This window comes from Notolepis coatsorum, assembly GCF_963971535.1.
Source record: "Notolepis coatsorum genome assembly, contig: SCAFFOLD_297, whole genome shotgun sequence".
NCBI lineage: Eukaryota > Metazoa > Chordata > Actinopteri > Aulopiformes > Paralepididae > Notolepis > Notolepis coatsorum.
This window is the reverse complement of record NW_028170162.1, coordinates 16,223-41,009: the sequence shown is the minus strand read 5'-3', so window position 1 is coordinate 41,009 and position 24,787 is coordinate 16,223. Positions and strand designations below refer to the sequence as shown.

Genomic DNA, 24,787 nt, shown 5'->3' with positions numbered 1-24,787 from the left:
CTGAGTTGGGCAGTGAAAGAACCAAGCATTTCACTGTAATTGTAATAGCTAAATAAAACAACTTGACTTGTTACATTTGCACTCTGGTTGGATACCAAACGTATTCTGGTTGTACTGTACTTGTGCTGTATGATGACAATACATTGGAACCGAATCTCATGACAAGTTGACAACGCTAGGGGTTCAGCAGGTGTATTCTGAATGCCAAGTATGACAACATCACCGTTGTGAAGGGCATATGGGCGAGTGGTGATATGGGGGTAAAGTAAACCCGGTAATAATAAAATGTCACTCGGCTGCATTTAAGCAAAGCCGCTCAGTATAGTCCACTATGTTGAATGCGCGTTATGGTAGCTTGATGCTAGGTAGCTAGCCGGCTAATGCTGGTTAGCCTCACGTCCACTTGTCATTCTCATCCGACTCGAAGGAGAACGTTGTGTGCTGTTGTTCGTCCCCATGTCAGACCGCACTGATATCCGAAAGCGACGACTCTACATGCAATTATTTTCATCCACAATGTGTTTTTGTCTACGTGTGTCTACGTTGTCAAGCCGGTGACAGGAGTTTGTAGGTCTGCGCGCAGTGGTCTGTCCACTTCCCCTAGATGCGCGACATCTTCTAGAAAACGAGTGTTCATTGGCGGAGCTTAGAGCGCATCTGTACAACGATGATGTGTTATGGTCGGATTATTATGAGGCACAAATGGGAAGAATCAAGGGGGGAGTCAGATTTCGGCTTGTGCCAGTGAGCGAATCAGAAGATTGCAGAATGATTTTTTTGTTTTGTTTTGTAATTACTAGTACTCGCCAGACTGGCGAGTGCTCTTCATGAATCACTCGCCAAACGTAAAAAATACTCGCATTTGGCGAGTAAAGTGGCCTAATTTCCTCCCCTGGTCATGTGTGTGCAATAATAAATGTTGATATTTTGACTTACTGACTGTGGGAGCGATTTTCCTTGGTTTTATAGTGTGTCCACCCTTTTTGGCCTTGGGGAAGCTCATTCTGTAAGCCGGGGCTCCCGAAGCATCTGCTGATGGTGTCTACACTGGCTTCAGGCCGGTACAAGATTGAAGCGTGACACATAGGCGGCAACCGCTTCTTCCATGGAAGGCCTGTGGAACTGTGCGCACAGATGTTCTGGGATGGGAATCTGCTCAACCACCTGGAGATATGGTTGGGGGTCACGAATGACGGAGTCAAACAGGAGCTCCATAAGCTGGTTCACATAGTCTGTAAATGAGAAATTGTTATTTGTTTTGTCATGTTAAAAAGGTTATTATTTATTCAATTTATTGTTATTAATGCTGTTCCACTGTAAGTGGAAATATTTTTCTATTTATATAGGTCATGTGTGTGCAATAATAAATGTTGATATTTTGACTTACTGACTGTGGGAGCGATTTTCCTTGGTTTTATAGTGTGTCCACCCTTTTTGGCCTTGGGGAAGCTCATTCTGTAAGCCGGGGCTCCCGAAGCATCTGTAGCTTGCTGGCGGTTGGCGTTTTCATTGAAATGCATTGCAGCTAGGTATAGTCTGAAAGGAAAATTTCGATAAGCAATATATTTGTAGTTGATCTGAGGTTATCTAATGCAACATAATGAGTTATTTGACAAATCAGGAGTCCATAATTAGTCATTTGTACACAATATAAAATACCTGCAAAGCATTCCAATGTATGTAAAGACAACGTAAAATCACACTGTGATAGGACTCCAGTGAAGACGTTTGATGGTGTGGACTTAGTTTGGAGACATCTTTGATGATCCTTGTGTTTAGCAGAACCTTCTCGAGCTGGTGGGCCGGTTTTGAGTCTAAAGTAAAAAAGAAATTGCATTCAGATATTTCATTAGAGTATATTACAGTAGATTAGAATTATTCAAGCAAGTATACATTTGTAAATCACACCAATCTAGAATGAGAACATAAATAAATATGTTGAGTATATAATCATGATGAAAGACAGACAGACATACCAGGTTTAACCCACTTGCTACTATCTCTCGACAAACGGTCAGCATGAAGACAACGTGGATAGAGTGGTTCTTCGTCGTGTTCATGTACATTCATCATGTGATTGAGACATGACTTCCACTTAGCCACCCTCTCAGCGGGCGTCTTCGATGTGGCAGCTGTCCAGTAGAGGTGGTTAGATATGTGTGGGCGCCATTTTTTATCACCTTGCAGTCTTTAGCTTGTGCCACCTTGTCCAGCTTCTTAAGGCCTCTGCATGTGTAACCCAGGGTTCAGATTGATAATTATCAAAGGAACATAAATAGTTCCTGTTTATCTCTGAGCTACCACTTCCTGTTTTACCATGAGGTCCCACTTCCTGTATATAGAATGTAAACCAGCGTATGATGTCATGATAGAAGGTTCTGGAACCTTTGTGATGTCATCCTATGATGTCATATAGAACGTTCCGGAACATCTTGGTTTCCTATAAATACAGCTAGCAACATGGGGGGCGGTGGGAGGTGGCGGGGGGGCCCCTGATCTCCCCACCGGGGCTCTCTGTCGCCTCTTGTTGTTTCTCATGCCTGGTGGCGGGTGTGCTCTGAGTGGTTTTTGTTCGGCGTTTGATGTGCATTTGTTTGCATTTTGTAGATGTTTTCTTGTTCATTGGTTTTTGCTTTGTTCTGGTTGGGTGCTGTTTTGGAGCGGTCGGCTGTGGGTGGAGGCCGCACTTGTGGGCTGTCGGGTGTTTTTTGTTCCGTGTTTGGGTCTGCTTCGGAGCCTGAGGGGGTGATTTTTTTTTGGGTCTTGACAATATTGTATGACAAGAGCAGAGAAGAAGGAGACAGACAAGAGGAGCAGAGAAGAAGGAGACAGAGACGATAGTAATGTGTTTTGAAGATGAGAAGAAGAAGAAGAGTGTAAACAATCAAAAGTTGATTTACCAGAGACCATAATATGGAAACCATACTACTAGCGTAGTATAAGAACTGAGGAGGGCAGTAATACGCCATGTTGCATCTACACTGCGGGAAATTCAAAAGAAGAAAGAAGAGGAAGAAGAAGAAGAAGAGCTCAATCAAAAGAACTGCGGAGGGCAGTAATACGCCACGATGCGTCTACACTGCCGGAAATTCTAAAGAAGAAGAAGAAGAAGAAGATCTTGATGAGATGGAGGGTTCCCCCTCTTGGGGGGGCCCTCCAAGAGAGGAGATGATTGTATGACAAGAGGAGCAGAGAAGAAGGAGACAGAGACGATAGAAATGTGTTTTGAAGATGAGAAGAAGAAGAAGAGGAGTGTAAACTTTCTCAAGTGTGGGCGAAGCAAGAATTGTGGAGGGCAGTAATACGCCACGATGCGTCTACACTGCCGGAAATTCAAATAAGAAGAAGAAGAAGAAGAGAGGAGATGATGCTCTCAAGAAGATGAGAGATGGAGGGTTCCCCCTCTTGGGGGGGCCCTCCAAGAGAGGAGATGATGTTTGTATTGTGATTGTATGACAAGAGGAGCAGAGAAGAAGGAGACAGAGACGATAGAAATGTGTTTTGAAGATGAGAAGAAGAAGAAGAGGAGTGTAAACTTTCTCAAGTGTGGACGAAGCAAGAATTGTGGAGGGCAGTAATACGCCACGATGCGTCTACACTGCCGGAAATTCAAATAAGAAGAAGAAGAAGAGAGGAGATGATGTTTGTATTGTGATTGTATGACAAGAGGAGCAGAGAAGAAGGAGACAGAGACGATAGAAATGTGTTTTGAAGATGAGAAGAAGAAGAAGAGGAGTGTAAACTTTCTCAAGTTTGGGCGAAGCAAGAATTGTGGAGGGCAGTAATACGCCACGATGCGTCTACACTGCCGGAAATTCAAATAAGAAGGAGAAGAAGAAGATATAGCGTTAGGGTATGTATTAGTATTGGACAGGCAAGAGGAGCAGAGAAGAAGGAGAAAGTGTGAGTTGAAGAGGCCTAAAGATGGAACACCACTAGTGTAGTATAAGAAATGAGGAGGGAAGAAATACGCCAAGAAAGAAGAAGAAGAAGAAGAAGAAGAAGAAGAAGAAGAAGAAGAAGAAGAAGAAGAAGAAGAAGAAGAAGAAGAAGAAGAAGAAGAAGAAGAAGAAGAGATCATCAAAAGAAGTGTGGAGGGCAGTAATACGCCACGATGCGTCTACTCTGCCGGAAATTCAAAAGAAGAAGAAGAAGAAGCCAGTTCTCTTTCCGCCTCGACCTCCGAACCAGCAACATCGACCAGACGGACCGGACTAACCAACCGACTGAAAGCCGCAAGTCTCAACCAGCATCCCGGAGCAGTCCAGACACCCATCACCAAGTGTGTCTAGCTGGATCGATACCCGATGGCGAGCCAACCCCGGAACATTTGATATACCTCCAGACTAATGCCAGCCTGATGCTCAACTATTGCTTAACTAACAGTCCGGTAGGATTGAACTGAACGAGACTACAAGGACTTCCAAGGGAGTCGATCCCGTTCATCTTGTGTTATTTGGATATTGTATTTTGTATTTGATTTGATTTAACTTGATATATGGATACAGATATTCTAGACTGTTTGTGGTGACGTCATAATAGAACCTTCTAGATGACATCTCGGTAATAGCCGAATCACTTCCGGTAAAGAAAACGAGTTTAAAGGGCCAATTCACCGAATAAGGTATTTGCATTCCCTGATAAACTAATATAGAGTTACCGATGATAACCTCAGAGACGTCTGAACGAACCCCAATGTGTTGATCCAATCGACCTAGGTCTTGATATCGACCTAACCCTCCCGCAAGGAGGGGTTACTGACCTAATCTAAAAGGGATACTTCAAAGCATAATTTGTACTTTGCGTATGTATGTATTATTACTGTTTATCTAGCGCGCTTTTAATTAAAACACTGGTTATTGTTATAACTCTGCCTCTGGTCTACTATTCTTTTAATTGTGCATATTACTCCTTGTCGCATTCGAACCTAGAACTGTGCCCGTGGCAAACAGCTGTTACTGTTATTAACACAAGTGCTACATAAATTTGGCGAGCCAGCCAGGAGCATTTGATATACCTCCAGACTAATGCCAGCCTGATGCTCAACTATTGCTTAACTAACAGTCCGGTAGGATTGAACTGAACGAGACTACAAGGACTTCCAAGGGAGTCGATCCCGTTCATCTTGTGTTATTTGGATATTGTATTTTGTATTTGATTTGATTTAACTTGATATATGGATACAGATATTCTCCTATAAGAATTAGAGGGTAAATGCTACCATTGTATGATGTTATAATAGAACCTTCTAGAACATAGAAGGTTCTATTATAACATCATACAATGGTAGCATTTACCCTCTAATTCTTATAGGAGAATATCTGTATCCATATATCAAGTTAAATCAAATCAAATACAAAATACAATATCCAAATAACACAAGATGAACGGGATCGACTCCCTTGGAGTCCGGAAGTGATTCTATTGGCCCAAAATGTCCTGCAACCGATGTGTACGGCGTAAGGTTCCACAAGAGAGAGCTGCCCCATTGGTGAACATCACAGCCACACGACCACTAGAGTTGCTGTGCATGGACTTTCTCAGCCTGGAACCAGACTCCAGTAACACAAAGGACATCTTGGTCATTACGGACCACTTCACGAAATACGCAGTAGCGATCCCTACCGCAAATCAAAAAGCGCGGACAGTCGCTAAATGCCTGTGAGACAACTTCATTGTCCACTATGGTATCCCGGAGAAGCTCCACAGCGACCAAGGTGCGGATTTCCAATCCCGCACAATTAGAGAGCTGTGTGAGCTAGCCGGCATCAAAAAGATACGAACTACCCCGTACCATCCAAGGGGAAACCCAGTAGAACGCTTCAACAGGACCCTGCTTAATATGCTGGGCACCCTGGAGAATCAGAAGAAGAGCCATTGGCGAGCCAGCCAGGAGGAGTATATCACAGTTAACTGGATTATTAGCCTTTAAGGCAGAAGATTAAATAGCGTGTAGCGATGGAAGTAGTTCAAACTAGCCGCGTGAGACTCACTCATTCACTCATAGTCCGCGGTATAGTCGATATTACCTCTGACCCTAAACTGAATGAATACCTGATGGAACGCGGCACCATTTGGAGGACGTTCTTGGTAGCTCCTGACGGCGCAGAGCCCGACTCACGGGTTATATAGAATACGAAGGCCCGCAAGCAGTTACCAAGTTCCGACTAGACACGCCCCAAGCGGAGTACGTCATTACAGATTTGGCCAGCGTGTATGACCCTGTAGCCAGTGACGCGGCTACACAGACTTTTCTCAGAGAGATAGCGGGGATAGCGGAGAGGAGGGGCGAAGCCCTGGGGGACGTCCTCACGCGAGAACTCGCCGCCATCAGTACCGCCCTCAACAGCTGCCCCCAGGACGAAGGGACCTGGGGGGACCTATTCCCAATGGACCCCCCCCCACCGGGTCCGGGTCCTGCAACACAAGCAAGCCCCTCACCCGGGCCAAGCCGAGCGGAGCCAGTACCCGAGGCCCGCTGGCCCCCAGCAGCAGTGCGCCCGCAAGAGAATGCACAAACTGTTCTGACACAAGCTGAGGTCAACCCCCCGGGGGTGCAAAAGATAATTGTGGAGCACCTAATGAGAAACGAAGACGCAGCCAGGCTCCGACCCTTCTCTGGGCGAAGCCCTCAGCCCGACAGAGAAGTAGACTACGAGACATGGCGTACCAATGCGGCCCTTCTCCTCACCGACCCAAGAGTGCCTGATGTAGTCAAAGCCCGGAGACTCATGGATAGCCTCATGGTACCCGCCAGTGGCGTCGTAAGACACCTGGCACCTGACTGTTCTACAGGGAGGTACCTGGAGAGCCTCGACGCCGCCTTTGGGGCCATTGAAGATGGAGCTGATCTTTATGTAAAGTACCTGGGTACAGTGCAATCCGTTGGAGAGAAATCATCAGTGTACCTTCTGCGACTACAGGAGAGCCTGACTACCACCTATAGGAGGGGGGGCGTAGCGGCCACCGCCCTCGATCAGCACCTGCTAAGCCAATACATCAGAGGCTGCAGGGACACCGCCATGCTAACCGATCTGCAGCTAGTACAGAGAAAGAACAACCCACCTACCTTTACCGAACTCCTCCTGTTAATCCGCACCGTAGAAGACCAGCGCTCTTCCAAAGAATACCGCATGAGACAGAGCCTGAACGTTTTGAGGCCAAGGGTATCGAGTAACGCCCAGGGCAGCTGGACCCAAAGGGAAGAGGAATACGCTCCAAAGTCGAGTCCGGACACCGGCTCCAACTTCCAACGGTTAGAGGGCCTAATTGCAGACCTACAGACACAGATCCGGGGAATGAAGGACAACCAGAACAGACAAGCGAGGCCAGCTTCCAAGCAAGAAGCCCAGGCATCAGTTAAACCGACGACTAACCGAGGTACTCACAAGGCCCAAAAGTCAGAGACACAAAGCCCAAAGCCCTACACAAGCCATAGACCCAGACCCTGGTATTGTTTCAGCTGTGGAGAAGATGGACACATGAGACCCCAATGCGAGAGCGAGCCGAACCCCTCTCTGTTGGACTTGAAACATAAAGTACTAGCTGAAAAACAGCAGGTCTGGGACCTGAATTTAAACTAAAGACAGTTGCTGCAGAGGGACGAGCAGGAACTGGGGTACGAGAGAGATGTCCCAGACGGCAGTGGTGCGCCTCGGCCACTTATGCCAAAGTGGCGGCCATACCTAAAGGACTGGTTGGAGCTAAATGCACTGCACACGTAATCCTGGAAGGTAAAGAATGCGGCTGCTTACTCGATACAGGCTCCCAAGTAACAACGATCCCGAATTCCTTCTATCAAGAGAACCTGTCCCACCTACCCCTTAACTCCTTATACGACCTGCTGGAAGTGGAAGGAGCCAATGGGCAGGAGATCACCTACCTCGGCTACGTCGAAACTACAATCACGTTTCCCCGGAGCATGTTCGGCGTAGACATCGACATCGCCACCCTAGCGCTGATTGTGCCTGATATGAGCGCTTCCCTGTCAACAGTGCTGGTAGGCACAAACGCCCTAGACAGCCTGTACCAGCAGTGCCCAGATACCACATCTAAGAAATACCAATCCCGGCCCTATGGCTACCAGGTAGTCTTGAGAACCCTTGAAGCCAGACATAAACAGTCTGCGGAGTCCAGCCTGGGCGAAGTGAAACTATATAGCAAAGACCCTGAAACTATCGCTCCAGGGCAGACCAAAGTCCTCGAGGGAGTAGTGAGTTGCAGAGCAACCCACGCAGGAAGATGGGTGATGATAGAGTCCCCAAGGTCAACGGCCTTGCCAGGGGGAATCCTGGTATCAGATGGCTTAGCAGAGCTACCACGAAAACTGCCACATTGTATACCAGTCCTCCTTAAGAACGAGTCCGACCACGATATTACCCTGTCCCCGAAGATTGTGATAGCCGAGATACATGCAGTCATGAGTGTCCGGCCGCTCAAGACACTTGACGCAGACCTATCGACAGACCCTAACCAAACATCAAAGCTCAAGTTTGACTTTGGAGACTCTCCAGTACCTCAAGAGTGGAAAGAGAAGATAACGGAACGGCTGAACTCCATGCAAGAAGTTTTCGCCCACCACGATCTCGACTTCGGATGCACTGACAAGATAAAGCATCACATAAAGCTCAATGACAAGACACCATTCAAACAACGGGCGAGACCTATACACCCTCAAGATATAGAAGCTGTGCGCGCCCACATTCAACAGCTCCTCGACACTGGAGTCATCCGAGAATCTGAATCACCATTCTCGTCGCCAATTGTAGTCGTCAGGAAGAAGAACGGCGATGTCAGGCTATGCATAGACTACAGGAAACTGAACCTCCAAACAGTAAAGGACTCATACGCCCTGCCCAACCTGGAGGATTCCTTTTCAGCACTGACTGTGTTGTGAAGGATCAGATTAAACCGAATATGTATATTTATTTATATATATATATTTAATTGTATTTGTATATCGTTTGATATCCCCTGTATATTCCTTGTACAATATGCATTGAATATCCCCGTTTCTACTAAACAGCCCATAATAGTTTCATTCTACCATTGGACGAGAACCTGGCCCCAGGTTGCCATACCCCTAGGTCCAAGTTCAATCGTGCCGCCTAACATGTCGAGGCAACCCCCGGTTCCGCGCAGTAATATGCCGGGCGAAATACGAATGGTACTATTTGTTCATAGCGCATATATATATGGCGCTCGTAAAGTAGAACTTTCTTTTAGTCCAGTTCTTTACCCTCCAACAGAGTAACAGACGCGAAGCCTCACCCACTACGCACGTGCGGTGTAGTAAGGCCTACTTGGCCCAGAATAGGCATTGAGATATCGTGTAGATTAATAGTTGAATGGTCATAGTTTGGCACCATACCGTCGAGTTGGACGTATTCTATTAAGCTAATAATAGTCTATTTATGTATGGTGCATCGTTCGGTTCGAGTTCTACAGTTATCAGCACCCCCATCGTTCCTGACGTTATCTGGACGCTTATCCAGGCTGGTCAGACCCCTAGTGGTGATTGCATCCGAGGAGCTCCGGGTCAAGAGCGACTGGACCTGTATATTGGATTACTCTACCCGACGACGGCGAGCCTTCCACGGCTCTTGGATTATGCTTTGTGTGCTTTGATTATTCCATGGATAAAGGCCAACACTGTCGAGTGTTGGAATTACCCCCCGGAGAGGACTCCAGGTGAGGCGGCGCTCTACACGTGAGGTCGCACCACGTCTCTCCGTTGTGGACCGGCAGATACCGTTCCACAGAGGGTCCAGCTGTATTCGTCTGCGGCCCGAGGTTCTGTGGGCACTGTGTCTAAGACTTTGGATTCTCCCAAGACACCGTCGGCCAGATGGGATACCGCCAGCGGCTTCTCTAACCCCCCCCTCCTACTGTCTTACAACCAGCGGGACCCCCCCCCCCCCCTTAGTGTATCCAGCTATAATCATTTAAGTACCATCGCTATCGTTTCCTAAATATTCCAGGTTGTATACTTACTCCCTGCGCAACCAGAGATTGGACATTCAATGTTGATTTACCTACGAATACTCATTTGCCATAAAAGTGCATATTTAATATTTCAAATCATAAATGTAATTAAGTGAATGTTTTATACACCTTTTGCTGTATTAAATATTCGATTTGGTACATTTGTGTTGGTTCGTTTCATCAGGTGGGAAAGTGTTCATCATACTTATATCTTGTACTGGGTGGCCAGAAGTTAAAGTACATGAGGTAGTGGTATTAAATATCATATCTAACAATACAGTCAGGGAATTGTACCCCTCAGCTACAATTGGTCCTTCGAGCCGGAGGGTAACTAGTGTAATATTAATATAGTGTTATTAATATCGAAATGGTCTATGATGAACACTCCACGAAACGATCCTCCTAACCTAGAACACCCGCGGCGCAGACGACAGACACCTCAGTACTTAGAGGCTTACACTGTCAGTCAACTACCTAGCCTTCGACAAACGGTAAACGTGGTAAAAGTAGAAAGTAAAATTATGTCTGACCTTAACGACCAGGTTTCCCCGACCACAGAGGCCCTAGTAGGTCCTAATGTAACTGACCAAGCCCACGGTGGGGACCAGGAGGGAATTGACATGCCTTTACCCCCCGCCACTACTAAAGAAGTAGTCCCCGACACGCCCCGGGAGGAAGACAACCCTACAGAGAGAGAACTCTGCACGGAAGAAGAAGAGGAGAGCGCCGAGGAACTAGAGCTCCAGGACTCCCCAACGAGTACCCCCAGGAGCGGTTCACGCAGGAGCGGCTCACCTCCACTACCGCATTCCCCCAGCGAAGCGGAGAGGATACTACAACAGGCGTTCCTCGTCAGCCTGACAGCCTCTACCGAACGCGATCGGCTCCAAGCACAGACGCTTAGCGAGCGCGAACGTCTCCAAGCCCAGGCGACCAGCGAGCGCGAACACCTCCAAGCACAGCAACGGAGCGAAGAACAGCGCACAAGTCTGGAGATGAGACGCTTCCAGATGGAAGAGAATATGGCAAGAGACCGGGCCGACGCCCAGCGCGCCGCTGCCGGTGCCCAAAGAGAAACAGAGCGTGCCGCCGCCGACGCCCAGCGCGCCGCTGCCGGTGCCCAAAGAGACGCAGAGCGCGACCGACTACAAGCGCAACTAATAGAGCAGCTGATCAAAAGGACAACTCCCTCTCCCTCCGCCAGGGGCTCAAGGAACTCGTCGAGACAGCAGTCAAGAGCAGCGTCACCGCAACGAGCAAGCGACCCTGAACTTGACCAACAGACCGAGTCTAGACCCCCCGCAGACCCCCTTCCCATACCGGTCCAAGCGAGACCCAGCTACAAGGAAGGAGCGGCCTACACTGCGGAGAAGCTAAATAAACGATTACAAGATCTGGAAGATTTGATAGAAGAAGAAGAGGGAGAAGAGGAGAACCAAGCCCGACGACAGCACAGTACTCCACCGGACCAGGAGGTCCCATACAGTCCAGGCTATACCCCCGCGGCGCTGCGCTAAAGACCCCCGACTCTATTTACGGGTGAGCACGACGCACGACCAGCCCCGAGGAACAGTACCTGGACCAGCGGGCCATGGTACCCTGCCAGTACCAGCCCACAGCGAGGCGCAAGAGGGGACTCGCCCAGGAGGTCTCTCCCCCAACGCTCGCCGATGTATCCGCCATCCACGGCGTCATACAACGCCACGCCGTGAAGTCCCAGACTTCGCCTATGAGAGTCGAGCACAGTACACGGAGCTCCGGATGTGCTTAGAGACAATGATGGTGGATGTCGCTGATGAACGCCACAAGTATGCAATATTATTGAAGCACCTGAAAGTACCGCGAGCGCACAATATAGCGCTAGCCTATGCTACCTCCTCGACCCCATACACAGCGGCCCTTGCAGCGCTGGATCAAAGATATGGACGTATATGGGATTACGTAATCCAGGAGATAAGGCATATTGACCGCCTACCCCCAGCCACAGACAATCGCTCACTAGACGACCTGTCAATCAAAGTGCAGTCCCTGGTGGGGATGCTGGGAGCTCAACGGGAGAAGGGCAGGCATGAGCTGTACGCCAACTCTAACGTTGAGAGGATTTTGGAGAAGCTGCCACCCGCAAGACAGGAGCGCTTTCGGCGGCAGAGGGACTACCGAGATCCCGACGGCCCCGAGCCATCCCTCCTTGATCTGGCCGACTTCCTGGCGAGAGAGGTCAGCAGCTTACGACTGGACACCTTCGGGCGGAGCACGCCAAGCTCCAGAGAGGGACCCAGGAGAATAAGTGATGGAGGAAGATCGGTGACTGTCATGCACCAATCAGAGTCAGTACCGAGCAGTAAGAGTCACAGCACCCCCTCGAGAAAGGAGAAGTGGAAGATAGCGTGTCCCTACTGTGAGAAAGAACACTGGCTGTCACAATGTGACTCATTCACAAAGATGAATGCAGAAGAAGTGAGCCAATGGATAAAGTCCAACCGGCGCTGTTATCGATGTGCGCGGCCCCACATGGCAGCCGAATGCCGCCTAAAGAAAAGGTGCAGCCGGTGCGATGGAGCCCATCTAGATATACTACACGATAGTAACGGAAGACGGCCTATACCTGCACCACGGAGCGGCACCAAGGCAAGTGTCATGTACATTGACCCCGCCAGCAGCAACGGAGCTCAAGTGCTCTTAAAGGTAGTCCGTTTGACATTGAGCTACCAGGATAAAGTCATGGACACTTACGCCGTCCTTGATGACGGGTCAGAGAAGACCCTTCTGCTCGCCTCCGCTGCGACTCAACTGGGACTGCGGGGGAGCAAGAACGAAATGACGATTCGGACAATAAGAAGAGATTTAAAGACGATAAAGGGCGAGAATGTCTCCTTCACTATCGCAGCCAACGGGCAGCCAGAGCGACGGTACAAGATCACAAATGCTTTCACCAGCCAAGAAATAGGACTCTCGCAGTACACCTACCCTGTCACCAAGTTGATGGATAAATATGTGCACCTGCGCCAATTACCTATCCCGCTCATAGACGGCGCTACCCCGACCCTGTTGATAGGCTCCGACCATGCAGAACTCATAGTCCCGATTGACCGGGTCCATACAGGCCCCCGAGGCTGTCCTGCAGCAGTCGAGACCCGCCTAGGATGGACATTACAAGGCCCCCTCGCTAAATCTCTCAACCGAACCGCAGCCACTAGCTGCTTCCACTCCAGAACGACAGAAGAAGACACCACTCTCCTGCAGCATGTCGAGAGGCTATGGACCCTAGAGACAATGCCCTTTAAGAACGAAAAGAAAGACATTCGCTCTAAAGAAGACATTTACGCCATCAACCTACTCGAGCAGGGGACAAAGAGTCACAGTCGGCGGAGTGATGAGATACGCAACTCCACTCCTGAGGCGAGAGGGAATGCCCCCCTTTCACGCAAAGAAAGACGCCACGGAGCGCTATCTACTGAACACAGAGCGGTGCCTAGCCAAAGACCCCGCTCAACAGAGTGTGTACCGAGCTGAGATTGAGAAGCTAATCACAGCGGGACACGTAACAAAGATTGACATTAAAGAGGCCGATCAGACGACCGAATCATGGTACGTGCCGCATCACAAGGTCCATCACAATGGCAAGGATCGCATTGTGTTTAACTGCAGCTACCAGATCGGATCCCAAAATCTGAATAAAGAGCAGTTGCCCGGCCCCACACTCGGCCCCTCCCTACTAGGCGTGCTACTGCGCTTCCGCCAGGACAAGGTGGCTATAAGCGGGGATATCAAAGGGATGTTCTTGCAAGTGAGACTAGTAGAGGAGGACAAGCCTCTGCTACGGTTCCTATGGAGAGAGAAGATCGGAGATGAGAACCCATCCATCTACCAGTGGGAAGTACTCCCCTTCGGAACCACATGCAGCCCGTGCTGTGCTACATTTGCACTACAGAAACACGTCACAGAGGACCCAGCAGCAGATGAAGAGGTCCAACACAGTGTGAAGAACAGTTTCTACGTAGACAACTGTCTACAAAGCGTCTCGACTCAAGAAGAAGCCGAGGCTCTCCTAATCAAGTTACGCGCCTCCCTAATCAAAGGAGGCTTTGATCTCAGGCAGTGGGCCAGCAGTGACCCGCACGTATTGCGCAGCCTCTCCTCCGCAGACAAGGCTGCCAGCAGCGAGACCTGGATGGCGACAATCCCAGGAGAAGCCCAAGAAATGACACTAGGATTAGTCTGGCGCTTCAAAACAGACTCGCTCCACTATAGACACAAACCCTTGGCTCCAGAGCAAGGAAGGTCGGCGGCGATACCGACCACCAGACGGAGTGTGTACAGAACACTCGCCAGACAATATGACCCGCTGGGATGTATTCTACCCTACACCACCAGGGCAAAGATGATTGTACGAGCACTATGGGACAAGGACCAGGGCTGGGACGACCCAATACCCGCACACCTTGCCTCAACATGGAGAGAGTGGGAGACGGAACTCCGCTCACTCCCAGGTGTCAATATACGCCGCAGCTACTTCCCATCCACAGTGAGGCCAGAGACATGCGAGATTGAGCTACACGTCTTCAGCGATGCCTCCGAAGTAGCCTACGGATCGGTTGCTTATTTGCTTGCCCAAGAGATGGGAGGAGAGATACACACTGCTTTCATACTGGCCCGCTCAAGAATAGCCCCACGTAAGCAACAATCTATCCCACGTCTAGAGCTCTGCGCAGCCCTCGCAGGAGCGCATCTAGCCACGTTAATCCAACGTGAACTCACCATTCCGGTGCATAGAACAATCTTGTGGTCAGATTCCACGACAGTACTCGCATGGATTAAGTCTGATTCATGCAGATACAAAGTCTTCGTGGGAGTCAGAGTCACCGAGATTCAAGAATTAACAGAAGAAGCAAGCTGGAGGTATGTGGATACCAAACACAACCCAGCTGACGTCATCACCCGGGGAATGTCCCTGGATGACCTAACCCGTCGCAACATCTACAGTGACGGACCAGCATTCCTCCAGCTCCCGGAAGGAGATTGGCCTACGCCCACCCCGAGGGAAGCAAGTAGCGAGGAGGCTGAGAACAAGAAGCCTATGTTCTGTGGACTGAGCACTGTCGCCTCCACAGACCCGAACATAGATGACTGCATTACCCCAGAGAGTGACGCACATAATCTCATCAGAGTGGGTGGTCGCCTGCGGAGAGCCCCCGATCTACCAGATGACATTAAGCACCCGATCGTCTTGAACAGCCGACACATGGTCACAGAGCTGATCATAAAGAAATACGACGAGGATGTGCACCACGCAGGAGCAGAGAGAGTCTTCGCGGAGATCAGACGTCGTTATTGGATATTGCAAGGCAGAGAAGCAGTACGGCGCTTCCAGCGAACCTGTCTAGACTGCCGTAAGTGGCGTGCGCAGCCCAGCATACCACGGATGGCTGACCTACCCCCCTGTCGCCTCCGAATCGGCGACAAGCCATTCCACTCCACAGGCATGGACTGTTTTGGCCCGTTGTATATAAAGAGAGGAAGAGGCACCGAGAAGCGGTGGGGTATTGTATTCAAATGCATGACCACCAGAGCGATACATATCGAGCTCCTTCCGACCATGAGCACAGACTCATTCCTTATGGCCTTCCGGAGATTCATATCACGGAAAGGACAACCGTCTACATCAGGGGTGCCCAACCTTTTTTGAACCAAGATCTACTTTTTAATTTGCCACCTAGCCGAGAGCTACCAGCCCAAATTTGTCCTATACTCTTGGCTAAGATAAGATAAGATATTCCTTTATTGATCCCCTTGGGGAAATTCAGGCATAATAGCAGCATGGGGGAAGGGGGGGGGGGGGTACAGGTAGTAAAAACAACACAAATGTCAATATAATTTACTATCTAACTAACTGAAAAATATATTCAGTGTCATAAGGTGCATAAGGCTAGTATTAGTAGTAATAGTATTACCCATTCAATATGCACATGACAGAAAATATTATATGCCATATAATATTTTCTGTCATGTGCATATTGAATGGGTAATACTATTACTACTAATACTAGCCTTATGCACCTTATGACACTGTGAATATATTTTTCAGTTAGTTAGATTCTAACTAACTGAAAAATATATTCACAGTATTCAGTGTCATAAGGTGCATAAGGCTAGTATTAGTAGTAATAGTATTACCCATTCAATATGCACATGACATAAAATATTATATGCCATATAATATTTTCTGTCATGTGCATATTGAATGGGTAATACTATTACTACTAATACTAGCCTTATGCACCTTATGACACTGTGAATATATTTTTCAGTTAGTTAGATTCTAACTAACTGAAAAATATATTCACAGTATTCAGTGTCATAAGGTGCATAAGGCTAGTATTAGTAGTAATAGTATTACCCATTCAATATGCACATGACAGAAAATATTATATGGCATATAATATTTTCTGTCATGTGCATATTGAATGGGTATATAATATAATATGCTATTTTATATATCATTGTAACAGTGTAGTGTAGGACTTACAAGAATGACAAGACTGTAACTGTAACTTCTCAAGTTTATTTCACACTCTGCATACACACTGACAACACACACACTCAGTTCAATGGGCATGAGAAAACATGTGTTTACATTGCCAAAGCAAAAGTGGAACAATACAATAAAAATATATGTACAATAAAAAAAGGAATAGGAATGATGTGTAAACAGAGCTGTCACATTGCAAAATGGAATACAATCAAAAAACAATTCCACAAAAAGGTCTGTCAACAGTCACTGATAGTTCTTCTTTATCTGTTTTTTTTTTTTTTTTTTTTAATGTCTACCTTAGTGAGAACGCTGGCACTGGGAAGAGGTAGCTAGTTTTTCAATGTCTGGGTTGTAGGAGCTGGTTGCAAGCCTCAGGCAGTCCACAAGATGGTCATCTGTTAATGTGGTTCTGTACTTGGACTTGATGATCTTCATGTGAGAGAAAGCAGACTCACACAGGTAGGTTGATCCAAAACATGCTGTTAAGTTCATGGCACATCTCCTGAGATTGGGGTACTTCTCAGGCAGCAGTAGCTCCCAGAACTCTGCCTTCATCCCTTGTGTTGCCCTGGCTTTAATCTCAATGTCAGTTTGAAGTGTGAGGATCTCGTTCTCCACAGCATGGCTGTCCAGATTAAACAGTGTGGCCACTTTGGATGTGATGTCATCCACATCTACAGTTCCAAATGGAAAACACATGTAGCTTGCAACAGGTTCAAGTATTGAAAAGTCTGTGAAGCGCTTATCAAACTCTGACAAGATGCTTTGAACTTGCTCCTCATAATGTGTGCAATCAAACTGTGCGGTGTCCTCACCCTGACGTTGAAGTTCTGCTTGCATGTGAGGAAAGTCGCGTAGGTCACTGCGTTGCAGCCTTCTCGCCCACATGGTGAGCTTGCTTTTAAAAGCATTCACTGAGCTGATCATGTTTATTACACATTTATCCTTTCCCTGCAGCTCTAAATTCAGGTTATTCAGCATGCCAGTGACATCGGTTATGAATGCCAAATTCAAAAGCCAGTTGTTGTCCTCTAGATGTGTATATTCGGCATGTTTAGCAAGCTTGAGAAACTCTTTAATTTCAGGCAGCAACTCGCTGAATCTCTCCAGAAATTTACCTCTGCTCAGCCACCTTACATCTGTGTGCAGCAGCAGGTCTGTGTGCTCCGCCCCTGTCTCCTCCATATGTGCACGAAATAGCCTCCTCTGTAGGCTCCTTGCCCTGACAGAGCACACAATCTTCATAGCGATATCCATAACGTCCTTCATATTTAAAATCTTTGCACACAGCACTTGTTGGTGAATTATGCAGTGGTAATTAAGGAAGTCCGGGAAAGCGTCGCTTTTTTTGCACAGTCCGATGAACCCATTATTACAGCCAACCATGGCTGGTGCCCCATCGGTTGTAATAGAGATGAGTTTATGGAGGGGTAGGTTGCTCTGCTTAGCGAACTCCATGAAGGCTTGAAAGATGTCTTCACCTTTAGTGTATCCTTTAAGAGGCAATATGGTGAGCAGCTCTTCTTTTGCGCTCATGTCGTCAAAGGCCATTCTAATGTAAATACATAGCTGTGCCACATCTACCATATCAGTCGATTCATCGAACTGCAGGGAATAACACTCGCATGTATTAATGTCCCTCATGAGTTGCTGGTGGACATCTTCGGACATTTCCTCACAGCGCCGGGTCACAGTATTACGTGACAGCTGAAGGTCTTTAACAGCATCCATAATCTCTGTGTGATACTTGGAATTACCGAAGAGTGAATCGGCAGCGGCAGTCAATGCCTCTTTTACACATTCGCCGTCTTTAAAGGATTTTTTCTTTTTAGCGAGAATGTGACTGACACGATAAGAAGCAATTGTTGCAGCTTTTGCCTTGGTGCTGGGCTTCGTAAAAGTAGACTGTTGTCCCACTAGTGAAGACTTCAGCTGCTGGAGTGCTGTTCTTCGTAGTACTGTTTTTGGAGGAAAATCCGCGCGGTGTTTCTTGTGCATCGTTGTATAATGCCGCTCCAAATTACCCTTTTTCGGCACAGCCACAGTTTGTTTACAAATCAGACATACTGACTTTGCGTTGAAATAAACAAAAAAGTAAGCCTCCTCCCACTCTTCATGGAAATGATATGTTTTTGGTCTTTTGGCTGCTCCGGTTCTGCTTGCGGCGCTGACGCTGGTGCTATCCGGCAGCTCATCGGAGGCGGCGTTGGAGCTGCTCCCTGGCGGCGGCGGTGGCAGGCGCAGCTCGTCGGAGGGTCCTGGCGGCGGCGGCAGTGAAGTCTTGCTTGCGTTGTTGAAAACGAGCGTCCTCTGAATGAACCTCTTTTTAGCTGGTGGTGTTCCATTCATCTTGCAGTTTCGAGTGACTGGTCTCAGAGCCACGTTTATACTGTACCTGCCAGGTGATGGGCCCGACCCCCACTCATGCCACTCCATGAAAACAAAGGCATCAATTTGCATCCCTATGGTGAAGCTCGCTGTCCGGAATGTAGACGGTATCGATTGGCGCAGGCTGCCTTTTATACACAGGACTGCTCGAACGTGTATTGTCCTCCCCTCCAAATCAAATCAAATTAAATGATTTTCCAAAATAATCTCGCGGCCTACTTGAAACCAGCGCGCGACCTACCGGTCGATCGCGATCGACTGGTTGGGCACGACTGGTCTACATTGTTGTCTGATCACGGGACCAACTTCAAAGGCGGAGAAAGAGAGCTGAGAGAGAGCTTCCAAGCTATGGGCCCAGAACTTAAGACCCACCTCGCTCCAGCCCAGATTGACTTCCAGTTTAATCCCCCGAACGCACCCCACTTCGGTGGAACCTGGGAACGAGAAGTACGTTCTATAAAGACATCCCTGTATGCCGTACTCGGAGCCCAGACTGTGGCAGAGGAAGTCCTAATGACAGTCCTCACGGAGATCGAGGGAGTATTGAACTCAAAGCCCCTCGGTTACGTCTCCAGTGATGTAGCAGATGTCGACCCAGTCACCCCCAACACACTCCTAATGGGGCGGCTGGACCCCGCGCTACCCCAGACAATGTACAGGCCCGAAGAAGCGAACGGCCGAAGAATGTGGAGGTACAGCCAAGTACTAGCTGACAAGTTTTGGAGCAGCTTCCTACTTCACTACCTACCGTCTCTACAGACCCGCCAGAAGTGGGTAAAAGAGAGAGACAATTTGACAGAAGGAACAGTCGTCATGATAGTTGACCAGTCACTCCCCAGAGCTATGTGGCCGGCTGGCCGCGTAAGCAAAGTGATCACCGGTGCCGATGGCAAGGTCCAAGCAGCTGAAGTACTCGTCCAAGGGCGCACCTACACACGGCCCGTGGCGAGGCTCATAGAACTGCCCCGACTCCCAGATACTATCGATGATGACGATGACCCTATGACTTTGTGAGTTGACTGACCTTACAGCGGACCTTGAGTGGTGGACAGTGCGGTTAATCTGTCTCTGCTTAGCTAATTAGGTGGGACTAATTAGGGGGCGGCTGTTGTGAAGGATCAGATTAAACCGAATATGTATATTTATTTATATATATATATTTAATTGTATTTGTATATCGTTTGATATCCCCTGTATATTCCTTGTACAATATGCATTGAATATCCCCGTTTCTACTAAACAGCCCATAATAGTTTCATTCTACCATTGGACGAGAACCTGGCGCCAGGTTGCCATACCCCTAGGTCCAAGTTCAATCGTGCCGCCTAACATGTCGAGGCAACCCCCGGTTCCGCGCAGTAATATGCCGGGCGAAATACGAATGGTACTATTTGTTCATAGCGCATATATATATGGCGCTCGTAAAGTAGAACTTTCTTTTAGTCCAGTTCTTTACCCTCCAACAGAGTAACAGACGCGAAGCCTCACCCACTACACACGTGCGGTGTAGTAAGGCCTACTTGGCCCAGAATAGGCATTGAGATATCGTGTAGATTAATAGTTGAATGGTCATAGTTTGGCACCATACCGTCGAGTTGGACGTATTCTATTAAGCTAATAATAGTCTATTTATGTATGGTGCATCGTTCGGTTCGAGTTCTACAGTTATCAGCACCCCCATCGTTCCTGACGTTATCTGGACGCTTATCCAGGCTGGTCAGACCCCTAGTGGTGATTGCATCCGAGGAGCTCCGGGTCAAGAGCGACTGGACCTGTATATTGGATTACTCTACCCGACGACGGCGAGCCTTCCACGGCTCTTGGATTATGCTTTGTGTGCTTTGATTATTCCATGGATAAAGGCCAACACTGTCGAGTGTTGGAATTACCCCCCGGAGAGGACTCCAGGTGAGGCGGCGCTCTACACGTGAGGTCGCACCACGTCTCTCCGTTGTGGACCGGCAGATACCGTTCTACAGAGGGTCCAGCTGTATTCGTCTGCGGCCCGAGGTTCTGTGGGCACTGTGTCTAAGACTTTGGATTCTCCCAAGACACCGTCGGCCAGATGGGATACCGCCAGCGGCTTCTCTAACCCCCCCCTCCTACTGTCTTACAACCAGCGGGACCCCCCCCCCCCCTTAGTGTATCCAGCTATAATCATTTAAGTACCATCGCTATCGTTTCCTAAATATTCCAGGTTGTATACTTACTCCCTGCGCAACCAGAGATTGGACATTCAATGTTGATTTACCTACGAATACTCATTTGCCATAAAAGTGCATATTCAATATTTCAAATCATAAATGTAATTAAGTGAATGTTGTATACACCTTTTGCTGTATTAAATATTCGATTTGGTACATTTGTGTTGGTTCGTTTCATCAGGTGGGAAAGTGTTCATCATACTTATATCTTGTACTGGGTGGCCAGAAGTTAAAGTACATGAGGTAGTGGTATTAAATATCATATCTAACAATACAGTCAGGGAATTGTACCCCTCAGCTACAGACTGGGTCCAAATGGTTCTCAGTGCTAGATCTCAAATCTGGTTATTACCAGATCGAAATGGAAGAAAAGGACAAGCACAAGACAGCATTTGTCTGCCCGCTGGGGTTATTTGAGTTCAATAGAATGCCTCAAGGAATAACAAATGCGCCAGGCACATTCCAGCGGCTTATGGAGCGGTGCGTGGGAGAGTTGAACTTGAAGCAAACCCTCGTCTTTCTGGACGATCTGATCGTTTTCTCTTCAACGCTAGAGGAACACGAGGCGCGACTCATGCGAGTCCTGAGCAAGCTGAAAGAGTATGGGCTAAAACTATCACCCGAAAAGTGCAAATTCTTCCAGACCTCCGTAAGGTATCTAGGCCACATAGTGTCTGAGAAAGGAGTCGAAACGGACCCAGAAAAGACAACCGCACTCACCACCTGGCCAAAGCCAACCAAGCTGAAAGAACTGAGAGCATTTCTAGGATTCTGCGGGTACTACCGTAAATTCGTCAAAGACTATTCCAAGATAGTGAAACCCCTCAACGCACTTACTGCCGGATACCCTCCAATGAAGAAGCATGGAAAAGCTACAGTGACCACCGAGAAGTATTACGACCTTAAAGCTCCCTTCCATGACAGATGGACCCCCGCTTGCCAGACAGCTTTCGATGCTATCATAGAAAAGCTGACAACTACCCCTGTTCTCGGTTTCGCCGACCCCGAAAAGCCGTACAATTGCACACAGATGCAAGCGCACTAGGTCTCGGCGCCGTCCTTTACCAGGAGCAGCAAGGACAGAAGCGTGTCATCGCGTATGCAAGCCGTGGATTGTCAAGATGTGAAACCAGATATCCTGCCCATAAATTGGAGTTCCTTGCCTTAAAATGGTCGGTAACTGAGAAGTTCCAGGATTACCTCTACGGACGACCATTTCTTGCTGTCACTGATAGCAACCCACTGACGTATGTCCTTACCACGGCTAAGCTTGATGCCGCAAGCTACAGATGGTTATCCGATCTATCTACCTTCGACTTCCAGCTGCAATACAGAGCTGGGAACCAGAATCAAGACGCTGATGGGCTGTCCCGGCGACCACACAGCAGACCAGCGGATGACGCAAAATCGATAAAAGAGATGGAAAGAATACAACAGTTTGCGAAAAGACACCTCCCGGAACCAGAGCACACAAACATGAGTGAAGACATCATTATAGCCATCTGCGACAGACACTTAGTTCGCGAAGTGATCGACAACGGCTCTACAGAGACATTTACCCTCTAATTCTTATAGGAGAATATCTGTATCCATATATCAAGTTAAATCAAATCAAATACAAAATACAATATCCAAATAACACAAGATGAACGGGATCGACTCCCTTGGAAGTCCTTGTAGTCTCGTTCAGTTCAATCCTACCGGACTGTTAGTTAAGCAATAGTTGAGCATCAGGCTAGCATTAGTCTGGAGGTATATCAAATGTTCCGGGGGTTGGCTCGCCATCGGGTATCGATCCAGCTAGACACACTTGGTGATGGGTGTCTGGACTGCTCCGGGATGCTGGTTGAGACTTGCGGCTTTCAGTCGGTTGGTTAGTCCGGTCCGTCTGGTCGATGTTGCTGGTTCGGAGGTCGAGGCGGAAAGAGGAGAGTCAGGGGAGCAGCCTCAGATCTTTTGAATTTGTGGAGGGAGTTAGTATAAGAAGGCGCCTGCTTGTATGTCAGCTTTCTGTGGTAATTTTTGTGTTGCGGGTGTTGTTTTTGTGTTTTTCTTTATTCAGCTAATGCTTTTCTGCCTATGTTTTATGGTTGTGGGGGTTTTGTGTGAATGTAAAAGGAATGTCTGTCGCCATGTGTTCAGAGATGTGTGTGTATTTGCATGTATGTGGTGTTTTGTATGTGCGTGAAGCTGTTTCCAGCTCACTCAGTCAATAGCTTGATCTCGTTGGCGAGGATGGTGTTGAAGTTGTAGGCGGGGTCGGGGAGGGCGGGGCTGGCCTGGCGGGGGGAGGACGATTGCGAGGGCTCGGCCAACTCCGGGTCGCTCTCGCTGGAGGTAGAGCCCACGCTCATGTTGCAGATGGCCTCGGGCAGCGAGCCGCCTCCGGTGGGCACCGGGCACACTTCTGGCTCACTGCTGGTCTCGCTGGCACTGGACACCACCGACAGGAGAGACATCTTGCGGGTGAGGCGGCTGGGCAACAGCGACAGGGCATAGTCAGCCACGATGCCCGCCACGTCCATGCCACAGGCCTGGTCGAAGGCGATGAAGCCCACGTTGGCATTGGCCTTGCACACCACAAAGGAACCGTCGTTGAGTTGCAGCAGGTCGATGCCACACACGTCCATACCCAGGATGTTGGACACCTGCACGACCAGCTGTTTGCCCTGCTCGCTCAGCGGGCACATCATCCCCACGCCACCCAGAGAACAGTTGCTCTGCATGCGTCCGTTGGTGGAGCAGCGCAGCATAGAGCCGATGACGCGGCCGCCCACCAGCACCACCCGGACGACCCGGCCGTGAGACTCCTTCACGTACTCCTGGAACAGGTAGGGGGCGTCGTGGCGGATCAGGTGGCACAGGTCCGCCAGGTGATGCTTGTCCCTGGCCAGGAACACAGCCTTGCCTCTGTGTCCACGCGCGTTCTTCACCACCACCGGGTAACCCAGAGGCTCTGCCTCGTCAATCATTTTGCGGAAGTTCTCGTGCCCTCCATAGGAGAACGTGTTTGGGAGAGGTACACCGTGGCCAGCCAGCTCCTGGAAGGTCCAGAACTTGTTGACACAGTTGAGGATGGCCTGGGGCCGGTTGACCACCCGGCACCCCATCTTCTCCAGGTGACGCAGCACAGTGATGTCGTTGTCTGACTGCACCCAGGGCGTGGGCACCCGCACCACCGCTACCTGTGGGTAGGCCGTCACCACCTCCTGCTCCACCCGCAGACCTAGTTGCCCCTCGCTGATGGTGAGCACGATCTGGTCCATGAGCAGCGAGCGGAACTCCACATCCTCCTCGGCGCAGCGCTCTTTCAGAGCCCGGAGGATCTGAACTTGGGGATACTCCTGGTGGATGCGCCGGTCGGTCACGAACCAAACTCGAGAGCACATATTTTTTTATGTAAACGATGTAGAGCCAAGTTTAATTTTTTTTTAAACTCGACTCCCTTGGAAGTCCTTGTAGTCTCGTTCAGTTCAATCCTACCGGACTGTTAGTTAAGCAATAGTTGAGCATCAGGCTGGCATTAGTCTGGAGGTATATCAAATGTTCCGGGGTTGGCTCGCCATCGGGTATCGATCCAGCTAGACACACTTGGTGATGGGTGTCTGGACTGCTCCGGGATGCTGGTTGAGACTTGCGGCTTTCAGTCGGTTGGTTAGTCCGGTCCGTCTGGTCGATG

The 24,787-nt window shown here is 48.8% G+C and overlaps 1 protein-coding gene across 1 annotated transcript; it reads right to left on the bottom strand.

Annotated features, from left to right (window-relative positions):
* Nucleotides 1-23,115: 23,115 nt before the first annotated feature.
* LOC311248578 (beta-citrylglutamate synthase B-like) lies at nt 23,116-24,497 on the bottom strand (the record flags this gene model as incomplete). Its single annotated transcript, XM_084339440.1, has 1 exon — nt 23,116-24,497. The coding sequence occupies one exon, from the start codon at nt 24,495-24,497 to the stop codon at nt 23,310-23,312; it is 1,188 nt and encodes a 395-aa protein (XP_084195566.1). The 3' UTR covers nt 23,116-23,309.
* Between the last annotated feature and the right edge of the window lie 290 nt (nt 24,498-24,787).